General features: G+C 43.7%; 1 protein-coding gene across 1 annotated transcript; it reads left to right on the top strand.

Annotated features, from left to right (window-relative positions):
* Positions 1-3,227: 3,227 nt before the first annotated feature.
* CLDN11 (claudin 11) lies at positions 3,228-13,952 on the top strand. Its single transcript, XM_074834600.1, has 3 exons — positions 3,228-3,680; positions 6,482-6,646; positions 12,763-13,952. The coding sequence occupies exons 1-3, from the start codon at positions 3,455-3,457 to the stop codon at positions 12,993-12,995; spliced, it is 624 nt and encodes a 207-aa protein (XP_074690701.1). The 5' UTR covers positions 3,228-3,454; the 3' UTR covers positions 12,996-13,952.
* The last annotated feature ends 480 nt before the right edge of the window (positions 13,953-14,432 follow it).

The raw sequence follows: 14,432 nt of genomic DNA, 5'->3' as shown, positions 1-14,432 counted from the left end.
AAATTCAGAATGGAATAAAGAGGCAGGAGGCAAGGAGAAAAGAGGGAGCTGTTCCTGTAAGCCACGTGTGAATGGGTCTTCCATTTAGGTTGAGCTTCCCCCACTTATAACAGTAGACTATGTTAGGTGAGTCACTTAAAAAAATCTAGATTGTAGTAAAAAAATATAACTTGTACTACAAATAATATTTTGGAGATTTTCTAGGTGATTTTATTGATACTAAGGATTTGAGGTTTTTTTGACAGGTAAGCAAGTGCAGTCACATGCATGTACTTGGATTCCTTCCCCTCAAATCAGAGCAAAATGCTTTGTCCTTGTTTGAAGGTACTGGTATTCCATATAGAAAATCCTGATTATATTTCAGATTATTGCAAACCTTAATGCTACCATGTACTTGCCTGTATTTTACAGTTGAAGAGAGAAATGATCAGGATTAACCAGGATGAAATTGAAACTGGTAATGTTTTGATGAGCTCAGCCTTTAGTATGGAAGAAAATTAACAACTAGCTGTACCACTTAAAGAGTTAACCCTGTCTATTTCTGGATCCCATGTTATATTTTTATACTGCTGTATTTCCAAGTGAGGGAGAAGCTATCGGACTGAAAACCTGCAAAGAAAAAGTTCAAGGTGAGTCATTTGTATGAGAAAAAGTCATAGGGTGTTAGCTTGTGTAAGTATGACTAATGGCAACGCATGTCATTTGTCAGAAAAAACAATGCTGATCAAGGAAAAACTGCTTGGGTGACAGGCTAAAAAGACTGATTTTTAAGGTGTTCACACCTGCTGAAATAAATGCATGTGTAGCACTTGCTTTAAAAATGGCAAATTTTAAGAATATTGCCTTAAGTGTATCAGTTTAGTATATAGCTGGGAAGTCGTTCTTTGTTTCTTATTTTATTGTACTTGTGAATCATTGTTCACTTGTAGCATACTACCTTATATTCACTTAACTATTGGTGGTATTTGTAACACTGACCAAATAGTAAATGTTTCCTGTCTCTATTGACATGAATGAAATAATTCAAATGGTGCCCCATGGGCACCAGATCGAGTACTGCTGAGTAGTACTAGTTACTGAAGTGTAAAATCTACTTCTTGCCTGTTGAGTTGCTGCACACTCTTTGACAAGTTTGTGAAGGAAGATGTGGCAGTGTAAGGAGCTTTTGTGGTTAAGGAAACTGTAACTTTAGGAGACTGAGCTACAGGAGGATGTGTCCACAGCCTGAGAATTCATATCCTAAAAGTTGGGGTTTGTGCATTAGGACGTGCCTGCGCTGTCACCATGTAAAATGCTTCTAATCTCAGCCTTGGGATGAAATGGGATATCAACATATTGCAAAATCTTCTGGTATTTTGAAGAAAAATGAAATACTTTGAAGTACATTAAGTATTAGCGTGATTTAGAGAATATGCATGGTTTTAAAACTCCAAAGGACTGTGGTGACAGTATCATTAGATGATACAGGGTGGGATCAGTCATCCCAAAGCTGTTAAGTAGCCTTATGTCTGGTATTGATCAAAAAGCAGTATTAAGCTATATGCATTTGTACTTGATGCAAACAGATCCGCTATTTAATTTGCAGGAATGCTATAAACGGAGGAAATGCTAGACTGAAAAACTGCAAACTGCGCCAGCAAAGGGGAGAGGCAGGAATGTGTTCATTTGTCAGCTTGTCTCCCAAATTCAGGAGCTGGCGTGTGATCTGTCCAAGGCAATTGTGTGGTCCAAGAAGTGGAACAACATTAGTTACACTTGAGAGGTGACAAGTTTATCTCCTGAAAAATAAACAAGCAGAAATATTTTGGGGGGAAAGATTAAACCCATCTAGAATCGAACCCTAGACAACATGAAAATGGTGGTTGGATATAAGTAACAGCTTGCTCCACCTGAAGTGGGTGCAGTAGAAGAATAAGCTATGTAGAAAGGTGGAATCACATCAGGAAAGTCAATGACATCATGGCTTCACAAAAATCCTGTAAACCGGGTATAGAAAAAAACCCCAAGGAGTAACCAACAATATAAACCAAATGTGAAAACAACTATTAAATTTCCATTTATTATAAAAACTCCTCTTCAAAGATAATTTTCAACTATTTATGTAGTAACTCCAGTGTTCAGATGAAGCTTTGACAAAGCAGAACTGTGGCCTCGTGCCCTTGAATTTTGAATCTAAGGAATATGTGACAAATGAAACTTAGGATGGTCTTGTTCATGTTTTTCACTTCATTTCCTACAGAATGAGAAAAAATACCGCTGGATGAAGAGCAGGATATATTTCATTCCTGGCACCTTAATCCTGGAGTGTAGTTTCCGGTATTTCTTTCTCACTAACAGCTCCAGGAATGAATCAAACTCATTGTTGTGTCATGTTCTTGCCCGTTTTTCCTCCCCCCATGCAATGTGGACGGCTCCCCACTAGTGGTCTCTCCAGGCATGTTTTATCTGCATAGATCCAAACTCTCCCTTTGCAAAATCAGAAGCACTGGAGGACGCACAACGCTGAAATTTCACCAGGGATGTGTTGGCACCTGCTAACATATATACGTGTTTGTGAAAATACAAAGTAAAGTTAGGAAAATATCCTGCCTGCCTATTTCTCCTGATGCAGAACGGGCGGTGAAGTTTCCCTTCTCTTGACATTTTGCAGTGGGCTGTTCCTTGCTCTATCAAGTAGACTAAAACTTACACCCATAATGAATCTGAGTAAAAGCTGCTCATTCTAATGTTAGTATTCAAAAGTAGAAATAAGGTGCTGTCAAACACATATTTAAGACTCTGTGAGTGTTAGTTAATACTTCTGAAAAGCCAGGCACAGAGACTGCAGTGGTGAGCCTCTCATGTTTTTGCAGTTACTGAAAACATCAGGAAAGACCCAAGACTGATTTTGTCTTTTTACTGCAGCTGTGCTGATAGCTTTGATGATATGATTGATTCCACCTCTTCAGTAACTCTGTCCACCACGTTTCTTGCCCTGTCTTTTCATGAAGAGGTACCAGTGTGGTCATTGTTTTCAGTGTGAAAACACTGCCTCAATTTTCCTCCCTTGATGCTAAATTTTGAATAGTCAGGCTGTTTGCATTTGAATAAAGCAGTCTGGTTTGTTTTTCGAGCACGGGTGGGTGTAATTCTGCATCTCCTCCTCTCCACACCCTCCTTCCCCTCCGACTCTCTTGATGAACTGGCAGAAGTTGGGGCTCCCCGCTTGCTCCTCCCATGCGTTATAGGGCTGGAGGCAGCTCTAACCCCTCCCTGGGAGGGAGTTGGGCAGAGGCAGCAGAGTGCCTGCAGCAGTGCCTGAGCAGGGACCTGGTCCTACCAAACCCCCATCCCTCCTGCTCGCAGCTCGCAGAAGGTCCCAGCAGCCGGGATCTGCAGCAGGGAGCTCACTGGCTGGCTCTGCTGAACCCCTGCGGGCGCTCTCCTGTCCAGCTTGTCCCACCAAGGGAGCGACATGGTGGCCACCTGCCTGCACCTGGCCGGATTTGTCTGCAGTTTTATCGGGTGGATCGGGGTGGTCGTGGCAACGGCCACCAATGACTGGGTGGTGACTTGCGGCTACACCATTACCACCTGCAGGAAAATGGATGAGCTGGGATCCAAGGGGCTGTGGGCAGACTGTGTCATGGCGACAGGTCTCTATCACTGCAAGCCCCTCGTGGACATCCTCATTCTGCCAGGTACGTGCGCCCCGTCCTCCCCCTTCCCACCCATAGGTGAGGAGTGAAGCCTTGCTCTGAGTGGGGCAGGTCCTGCCCAGGATGAATCGATGGCAAAGCTCCTTCAACTTCATCAGTGCAGGAGATGGTCCATTAAATATGCTAAAGAATGTGAATGATAGCTCTTAACGTGATTCTAATTGAATTATACCTGGTTTTAATCGTACCCAGGTATTGTGATATCTGTGTCTACTGAAGTCCAGTTAATGTTTAATCACCGCTCTTAGTAAACGCTCGCTGTTCCTTTCATATCTTGTACCTCGATTGCATTGCAAAACATATATAGTGTATTGAGGTAAATTAGAGTACTTTGAGCTATAATAGAGTATTTCAAGTTTTACTTTGAGATGATGATGAACTATTACAAATGTTAAGGTTCTACTCGTTAAAATGATTTTGAGTATAATGAATCTTTCAGCATCTATTATTAATGCTGTTATGGCTTTTAATCTTTTGGAAGATCATGATTAGTCTTGATGGTCTTGAGCTTCCCGCATGTTCTAAGGCAAGACAGAACTTTTACACAGCAAAGAGATGTAACTATATTTAGCTTGTCTTCATATTTTCTAATTATATAGTAATTTTCATCTAGTTTACTGCAAAGCAAAAATTAAGCAAGATGTTTCATCAGTATTAATACATCTTTTGAGCTAATTAAACCTGCCCAAGTCTTGTGTGGTCTTGTCCCTGTAAGTTTAATGATCTTACCTGTTTCAATCACTGTTAACTCTGTAGTGCTTCTTTGTTCTGCTGTGTTTTAGATTACACCTTCTCTAGCATGTCAGAGATGCCTCTTCCAAAGCTGGCAGGGTAGAAATTACCATCCCTTGTAGTTTTCTTTCATGTTTCCTTATTTATTTGTTTAAACTATTGTGAAAGGAATTTCACAGGAGGTTAGAAATATTATTCCCAAGTTTCTCTCTGTTACAGAGCCTAGTCTGTATCACATAGTACTTAACAATGTTGAATTTCTCAGACTAGCTCCTATTCTCCCTTTCTCTGTGTGTATATACTTTTATTTCAGTTGATTTACCTTCCTTATTGCTACTATTGTTCAATATGATCCAGCACAGAAGAGAGAGAAAAAGATTGCCCTGAAGAAACATTATTGAATAAAATGTAATAAATAGGTAAATAGGTCTTTCAGCAGCAGAAAGCAGTGCTTCTCTCCAGCAGAAACAAATCACAAAACAAGATGCTTCTGCTTGTAACCTATTTGACACCCACAGCTTTCCATGAGAGGGAAGTTCACCCTGGTGTGTCCGATAGCTGAAATGTATTTAGAGTCTTTTGTTGTCTGCAACAAGTCTTTAAAATGAATGTATTCTCATTTAATTGGGATTGATTGCACAGAAACTACACTGGGCACTGCCATCTCCTTTGTTTAGGGTCTCATTTTTTGCCCCGAACTCCTCAGGTAACTTTTTTTTAAGTTCCCTCTTGAAAAAATCAAGCAAATATTCAATATACACGGAGTCTGCATTTCCAGGAAAAGTAAAATCCTCGTTTCTGGTGACTTACCTGTATGTCAGTGGGACCTGCTTGAGGGAAGACCCTGTTCACTGATACTGTTTGAGGCATCACAAAACTCCATGACTGCACGTGGCAGCTTCATTGTGTTAGTAAGAGGGGAAAGAGAGCCAGCATACTTGCTGTGTTGTGACTGTCCTGAGAGCTGGTGGGGAGACTCACCAGGCTCTGGAGCAAATCTGACACTTGTTCTTTTTCTTTTGCATGCAAGTAATGACCTGGTTTTATTTATTTATATATAAATTTTATATAGTATATAAAAATTTTATATAGTATATGTGAATTTTACATATGAAAATATATTAAAATGAATTATATATATATAAAATATATATGAATATAAAAATTTGATACATTATTATACAGAGACTCCCACAGAGTGGTAGAAATGTCACAGCCCTGCCCAGCACACCCACAGTCCCTGGCCCCTGTTCTTCCTCGCTGCCTTGTGTTAGGCTGCTGCTGCACAGGGGCAGGCAGGAGAGGGGTGGGAACCTGTAAAATGCCAGGGAATCCCATGGTGTCCGTAGGGACCCAGAGGAATAACGTGGTTACGGCAACTCAAGCTGCTTTGCAAAGTGCAGTTATTTCTTCTCCCTGAGGAAGAGCCATGCCAGTGGTCAGCTCGAGCCTCAGGTCTCCTCTGAAACCCCGTTACCCGCTGGGCTCCTGAGGTGCAGCATCGGGCCGTGGCTGTGGGTGGTGTGTGTCCCTCATCCTCCCAGGTCAACAGTTCTCAGCTCCTCAGGGCAGCGGGTGGTGGTATCTCATGGACCTGCATGTTTCAGTAATGGGCCTTCAACTATTCAGCCCTCCTCTGGGTGTCTGTGGACCTCCTCTGCTCACAGCAAGCTGCTCTTTAAGGCTTTAAATTCTTGTTATTTAATCAAGACTCTTTGTGAAGATATAGTGAAACACATTCCTAGCTGTTTCTCTGATTTTCCCTTCCCATATTTCTCAGCTCTGTGATTCCTCAGTGTCTTGCTGGGAAGAGCTCGTGTTTTCCAGGCAGTTCTGCTTGTTCATTGGAAAATTTTGAGCTTGCACATCCCGTGTTCATGCACTAACCACCGTACTGTAGTCTCACTGCCTTAATTGTTTACACAAAGGATTGAACCTGTCTCCCATACTCCATGCGAGCGTTGGGAGCTAATCAAACAGGAGCCTTTGTCCAAAGGTCTCCTTCTCTTGTGCCAAATAATTAAAATCCTCTTTCCTTGCCTTGCCAACAGGGTACGTCCAAGCATGTCGAGCACTGATGATCGCCGCCTCTGTTCTGGGACTTCCTGCTATCTTCTTGCTGATAACGGTCTTGCCCTGCATCCGGATGGGCCACGAGCCTGGAGCTGCCAAGTACCGGCGGTCCCAGCTGGGAGGGATCCTCATCATCCTCCTGGGTAAGGCCCCCGCTGCGTGTGGAGAGCTGGAGGTCTTCCTCTGCTCCAGGACGACACGGTGCAAGCTGGTTGAGCACGTTCAACTGAAAGGATGGTTGTCTGGGCTAGGCCGACTCTGAAGCTCTCCAGCACTGCTGCAGTCTGTGGGGTGAACAAAAGGCATGAACAGGAGTGGGAGGACAAGGACAGAAAGCCAGGAGCGAAGCAGGGTGAAGAGGGGAGGGCTGCAAACCCTGCTGTGCATTGTCTTGTGGAGTCCTCAGGCGTGACCACTGCCTGTGTCTGTGGAAGGGTGATAGTGGTCACACACAGGCAGCTGGTTTTGCTGGTTTGCTGTGGAAGCAATCCTATTTTTGGAAAAGGGTCTAAACCTCCAAGCTGCAGATGCAGCCAGGTCAAAGTAAGCTGAGGCATTTGGGAAGGCAAGCCCGTGGCTGAGGGGATGCTGGTCCTGTGGGGACAGCAGGGGAGGGAGCAAGGAGGTGACATGGACCTGGGAAGAGGGCTGGCATGTCCCCTGTGCCTCCCAACCCCCTCTGCCCAGCCTTGCCCTTGGCCTCCAAGTTTCCCTGGGAATTTCTTCCTCTCCTCAGTGCATGCGGAGGAGATTGTTTTGAGCAGCGCAGACTGTGGAGCTCATTGTCCTCAATGCAACACCTGCATGTTCTTGAATCCTCGTCATCTCAGCAACAGGCTGCAGTGCCTTGTTTTTACCCGTCTGTGTGGCAGAGGAGGAGGGGTGAGGGAAAGTGGCCTCTTTGTATGGCTCTGCTCGTCGCTGGCGGCCAGCGCTGACATCATGCCCGTCTTCTTTCTTCTTCTCCTTATTTTTTTTCAAGTAGGCACTGGATATAGCTGCATGCTCAGAGGGGTTGTCCTCTAGATGCTCCTTCCCTGCAAACAATCCCTCCTCTGGTACCTTGGTGAGAAGCAGTTAGTAGGAGTCAGTATATCTGAAATCTAAGGGACTGAGATCAAGGGGCCCTTTCAATGCCTGTGGGGTTTAAGGGCACATTGCCACAGCTGGAAATCCTAAAATCAGCTTTATAGGGTCTGTTTAGGACATCCCAATCATGAACAGTCACATTAGAAAGCTGTTGGAATGTGACCTTCATCCCTGTCCCAAAACCTGAGTCATGTATTTGGGCTTGGCAAAGTGAAAGAAAAAGTGGGTTTTTCTGCCCGTGAATGAAATTTTAGTGTCGGAGGAGTCTGCTCTGCCGGATTTCCCCTGCCCAGGATGGGGGAGGCCGGGCAGAGCTGCACTCTTTGGCAAACACACACGAGTTTTTGGTTCCAGTCAAGAAGAACTGTGCTGTAGATCAGGCCCGTTTGTGTGGCTGCAGACGTGGAGGTGAGAGAATTGCCCTTAAATCTGCTTTGCCGAAGGGCAGCAGCATTACAGGACCAGCACACATGGCAAACAAATTGCAGTGGCAGTATTGGGTAACACTGCATTAGGACAAGTGAAATCCCATATCTTGCAGCGTTGCACCAGGGTTTGGGATCTCGTGTGCCACTCTCAGATCCTGGTCTTGCTGCGGTGTAACTCCAGGGAGGAGAATAGATGTAGGAGGATGGAGGAGAGGAGTTGCAGCGCTCCATAAGCCAGGCTCCTCTCAGCCTCAGAACATGGTTTTCCCACTAAGTAGATCCTGTGAGGGAGGGAGATGTGTATTTACAGAGACATTGGCAGGTGTCTCTTTGGGTCAGATTTGGACTTCTTACTGATTTTTACCCCTGTGAGTTCTGAAGTATCTGCAAGTGAAGTGGTTTGCTCATGTCGGTGATATCCTGAATGATCTGGGCTGGGAACAGCAGCTTGGTCACAATGTTTTAGTCACAACTACAATAATGCTCTTTTTGTCAGATCACAAATGAAGAATAAATAAGCTCCTTTTTTTAAAAAAAGACAAACCAACCCACATTTATTTTTACAAAACCCAAATTTCTCCAGGCTGATGAGCAAGACAGTCCCTTTGGAAGGAGAATAATGTACAGAGCTTGAGACTTTGACATTATTTAAGCTTATTAATGAGGTGTTATTTGCAAAATAATGTGTTACCATTCCAGAGCATTTAATAAGCATGAATCGCACACTGAAAGACATAATACTGACTTAAAATTCATTATATTCTAGAAGTAATATGTGCTGGACTGTTCTTATTTACTCTCTGGCCACTGAACTCTCATTTGTGGTTTTCATCAACCGCACGGGCTCCAGCCTTTTCCTCTAAGTGGAGACCAACTCCCAGAGCTCTGGTTAAAAGAAAACAAACCCCAAAACATTCGCTAACAGAGCAGAAATAGAGAGTGGAGATATGATCAGGGGAGCTGGCCCCATGGCAAACTTCACTTGTTGCTTGGGGAAGGGATGACAGTTTGTCATTGTAATTTATTAAAAAGGAAAACAGGGGTTGAAACACAGCGTGGAGCCAAAAGAAAAAAAAAGAAAAAGTTGAAAACTTGCCAGGAAAACAATGGGCTCAGATATTCCATTGATTTTTCTGTCCACTGGTAATAGCAGGCTGCAGAGTGCAACCTGTGTGCACACCCTCTTATCCTGCCTGCTGATGTATTTATGTCTTTGCTTGATCCTATCTGTCCGAGAGAACTGATTTATTGCTGAAAACAACCATCAGCAGAGGTTTGCTCTGAGCCAGTAGGAAAACATTTCATACGCTCGTGTTGATGGAAAAACCCTGGCCCATCCTGTGTTGTTGATACTAATTTGGGGGACCCCGTGCTGGTAACGAAACAGGCATTTTCCTAATGGAGGTGAGGGACTCGAGACACTGGAAAACACAGATGAAAAATATGTTAGTTATTGGGAATTACTACTGCAAAATGACCATATTAGCTATTGTATACTAAATAAAGGACATTAATAAGTTTTTCTGGACACTGCATGAGATTTACTTGTAAAACCATAGATATCAAGATAAAAAGATTGCCTTGAACATAGAAAAAAAATCATGGATATCTACTATTTCAATCAAATGCTTTGAAAGATAAATCTGTGTGACTTTGAGTCAGCAACTCAGAATAATTAAATTTAGCTGTGAAAGAAAAGTATTCTTTCCTCTGCAGAAAGCTTTTAACTTACTGTTAAGGAATTTGGCAGGGACTCACTGTCCCTTGAGTTAGAGCAATTCTGCTCCATCTTCCCCACCTCCCCAAGCACCTTCCGTGCTTCTTGTCTATGTGTAGTTCCATCTGATTAAATTACGCCTGTAATGTAGAATATGTAGAATAATGCAGAATTAAATTATGCCTGTAATGAGTTTCGGCTCAAAGGATTGAGCTACTGCAAGTCCCTGGTCCAAAAGGACTTAGAAATGCTGGGAGCCTGGGATGTGTCCCTGTGGATTTACAGTGATACGTACTGAGTATTACTGAGACAACTTTTGCAGGACTGCCTACATTAGCTGCAAAAAGCAGGCAAGCTTTCCAGCACGTGTGTGCCCTAAAACATGCCTGTTTTTCCAGCTAACATTGTTGGTTTAATAGAAAATATTCCTTCTGTTTGCAGACTTTCTTTTACTTTTCTGCTAGACCATATTGACTACAGCAACTCTACTATCTAAAGACATTCATATTTAGGGAGAGGCAAAGAGTCTCTTGGCATCAGCACAAAAGAGAAGGGGTAATAATTTCTATTCAAAGAGTTTTTCTTTGTAGGCAGCTATTTTAGTGCTTGAAACTTGCCCTAAAATGCTTTCTCCAATCCCTTTGGGTTTCTTGGCAAATCAACTTTTTTCCAGCTTTCCTCTGTGACACAGCTAAACCAAAATTTGAGTTCACCAAGAAATATTGCAGTCGCAGACCGTCCTTTTCAAATCATCTCAGACGATTTACAATCCAATCTAATCTATGCACAACAATGAAATCCAGTCCTGTCTCGGGGCATTCCTCTTGCTGAGCAGCGGGGTCACTGGTGACTGACGGCAGCTGGTAGCCTCCGAAGACAGAGAGGTCAAACTAACCCGTGCAAAGTCCTTGGCTTGTGCTTCACAGCTTTCTAGTATTGTCAGCATTAAAATAAGGTGGTTTTACATGTAGTTGAGCCACATGCACAAGAGATGCCGTTGTGTTAATGTCCCTGAGAGCTCTTCTCACCCCAGTGCAAGTGTTTTCTTTGGTCCTGTGTTGTGGGGGAGGGTCTGGATAGATAAGGGTCTTATAGTCTATGGACATAAATATATATATATATATTTACTGCTAACAGAAAAAGAAAAGATGATTGTGTCTTTTCGGACAACAAAGAAGCTTTTTATCCAGAGCCCATTAGAATGCTTTGTGGATTCCCAACTGATACATTTTTGTTTCAAAGCATTAGAGGCTCATGAGCTGTTTGCAGGACTGCTCCACACGCAGGAGAAATGCTGTTCTCCCCTCCCTGCCTTCTTCAAAAATTCCTTTCAAAGCCGCAGGGCCCTTGCTTTGAGGAGACCCAAAATTATTACTGGCTTTATTAGCATCCTTCAAATGTTCTTCTCTTTTCCATAAGAAAATATTTTCTCTCACAATAACTGCAGCTATTGGGGATGGGTTTTCTGCTATACTGGCCAGGAGCTATGGTTTGTTCTTCACTTTAACTAAACAATCTTATTTTTAATCTCACCCCTTTTTTTTTCCCTCTTGCAACCTTAACTTCTTGACACTGCCTCCAGATACCTTTTAACACGGTCGGTGGAAATCTGTAATGCTGCCACGGTCCTGTTATTGTTTTGCTCTGATTCTCTGATAGCCACAAGGATGGAGTCCTGCACAGCTTGTCCTAGAGGCAAGTAAATATTGACAGATTAATTCTTCTCAGATGTACAGGCCGTAAAGGAGTATTGTTTTAGGACCTGCTCCTGTGAGGTGATTAACACCACCAACTCCTGTTGCCCTTGGTGCATGTGAGGACTTTGGGGGACGGAGGTAGGACCCTTAGTGAGGGTAGCGAGTGTGACCTTGTGTAGCACAAGGAGAGTGCAGGGCACGTGTTTTCTCCCTGCTTGGAGTAAACCGTGCGTGTGTGCTTGGAGCAAACCATGCGTGTGTGCTGCACGCTGAAAGCACTGTGGTCCCTAGCCTGGCTGCCTGCAAAGTGCTGAATTTGAACCCGCTTTACTGTCCTGAGGGTATCTACTTCACATGTCAACTGCCTAGCAGTCCTCACAGCACCACTGTGGCAGCCTTCCTGCTTTTCATGGAGAGAAACTATGGAATTTCAAGCAAAATTTTAAGCCCTCAGTCATATTTTGACCCACTGCAGACTCTAGGTAAAATACTGTTTTCCCTTCAGATAAGGTCCCCTTTCTATTCCATTCAATAGGTTTCTGGAGAGCCTTGCTGAGTTTGTCCACATCAACTGACACAGAGAAATTTTCCGTAGGGAAGTGGAATCTGCTTTCCAGAGTTGTGAGACATTTCCTTCTCCATAAAAAAACCCCAACAATGACGTAGTACTGCTTATTGTGTTCTTGCCCGTTTTCTGCTTCTCTTTTATGAACCCTACTCTGTCTTGCTAAGTGCTGGGATATTCTGTTAATGTTTATGTAACCATTCAGTAGAGCAACTGCAGTGATGCTGATTGATGTGGGCTGAGGACGTAGCATGAGAGTTCATGCAGAAATTGTGATTTAAAGCAGTTGACTCTGGGCCACCAATTTTACTGTCTCACCGATGGATATGGCTTTCATGCTCTTGCTTCATATCTAATCTATTCCTAATTCTGTAGCTCTCCAGAGCATCAACTTCAGGGATGATTTTCATTCTTCCCCCTTAAAGATATTTCTAGGGAACAAATTTGTTTTCCTTGTAATAAATATATCAGATTGTGTCAAGCAGTACTTGTTTTTTCTTCTTGTTTGTTGGTGCCTGCGAGAGATGGCTGTTCTCTCTTGATCTCTCCCCCCATGAGGCTCCCACACTGCCTCCTGCTCAGAGATCTCTTGGACCAAGCCCTGATGCTGATGCTCCTGGGTCCCACCATGGGACTGCAAGAGAGGAGGAATGGGTTTCCTCTCTGTTCCCCGTCCTGCAGAGCCTTCTCTCCGTTGGCATGCTTTGTGTCCCCGCAGTGGGGCTGCATGCTGGACTTACCTTTCCTTTCCATCTCTCCCCAGCCATGTGCGGCGTTGTTGCAACCATCTGGTTTCCCGTGTGTGCCCACCGCGAGACCACCATTATGAGCTTCGGCTACTCCCTGTACACAGGCTGGATCGGCTCTGCCCTCTGCCTCTTCGGTGGCTGCGTCATCGTCTGCTGCTCAGGAGATGCCCAGACGTTTGGTGAAAACCGTTTCTACTATGCCTCGGGATCCAGCTCCCCTACCCACGCGAAGAGCGCTCACGTGTAAGGTCCTGGGGATGTCCCACGGCTGCTGTCGGATGCTTTGGCTGGTGGGTTTGTGTGCCCTGGGTTTGCTTCTACTGACACACACTGCTGTCAGGCTCCCAGGGGAAGATTTAGAAAAGCAGCACAACTGTCTGGTAGTTTGAAGCATTATTTTCCCCATCTGTTCCCCTCTTCTCTAGAAACGAAAGCTCCAGCCAGCCCTACCTCTTGCTCCTTCCTATTTTGTCCTGTCCACCTGCCCCATCTTCTTGCAGCCAGGATGACTCAGATGGATTGGGGCTGTCATGTGGGTTTTAGGGTTTTTATTTTATTTTCCAGCTCCCCTGATTATAGGAGAGTTTAAAGCAATAAAACAGAAATGAGAGAGACACTTTCCCGTTGTTAGAAGGACTCTGACAGCTTCTCCCACCATGTCACTGTTTGCTTTCCCCTGTTCAAGGTCACCGCTTTGGCATGGTTTGGGCAAGAGGGTAGGGAGGAAGGCTGTACTCTCCAACCAGGCAAATGTTTCTCTTTTGGAACAAGAGTAGGGGAATTTTTTTCTGCCTTTCCCTGTAAATACTTTTGTATGAGTTTGATCATTTTAGTAACAGTATTTCCCCCACCCCGCCCCAGTCATCAGTATGAAGGAAACAGAACCAAAAGGTCCTAATTACATGGTAGATAACAGTGCCTTTTTATATATTTTTAAATGACTTTGGGGGCTCTAATCCCCGCACTCTCTTTTGTTTTATTTTGTTTTGTTTTCCTTTGTACAGATGAGTTACTAAAAATGTATTTTTACATTTTTTTAAAATCCTTGCTTTCTTCCTCTAAATTTGTGTTCTGTCTTGCATCATTAAAGTAGCACATTTTAACACGCAGTATAACATACCTGTTACAATACAATTCTGGTGAATACTGATGATGCCTTTGTACTTTCAGTGAAATACTGTACAATAAATAACAGTACCTGCAACCGTTGGCTTCTTTTTTTCCTTCCTTCCTGTGTGTTTCCATAGCTAGCTTTTCCATGACAGAGGTTTCCCAGTGATTTTGAAGATATTATTTTTTATAGCAGTTCAGGATGAGAGACTCTGCTCTGCTGTAGAATTAAGTGGGCCTTTTGTGGTTTTTTGAGAATATTTAAAATATGAGTAATCTTCCTGCATGGTACTGACTGCTGTCTTATCCATTTGTTCTTTCAATGTTGCTGATAGCAGCTTGCACCAGTGGTACTGACTCACGGTACTCTGCACATCGGGGAGGCTTAGGAACGCACTGAGGCTGTGGAGACATACCCCCAGCACTGCCTGGGCGTGCTGAAGTTGAGAAGTCATGTTGCTGGAAGTGCTCTCTACTAAAATATGAGTCTGATCCGGGGTCATCGCTCTGATTAAAACCGTATAAGATCAAGATCTAACTCTGTCCTTACCAGAGGCTGTAGCAATTTAATTAT

The sequence above is a fragment of the Strix aluco genome, chromosome 9, assembly GCF_031877795.1.
Source record: "Strix aluco isolate bStrAlu1 chromosome 9, bStrAlu1.hap1, whole genome shotgun sequence".
NCBI lineage: Eukaryota > Metazoa > Chordata > Aves > Strigiformes > Strigidae > Strix > Strix aluco.
Note: the sequence above shows the minus strand (reverse complement) of the source record. Positions and strands in the feature narration are given on the sequence as shown.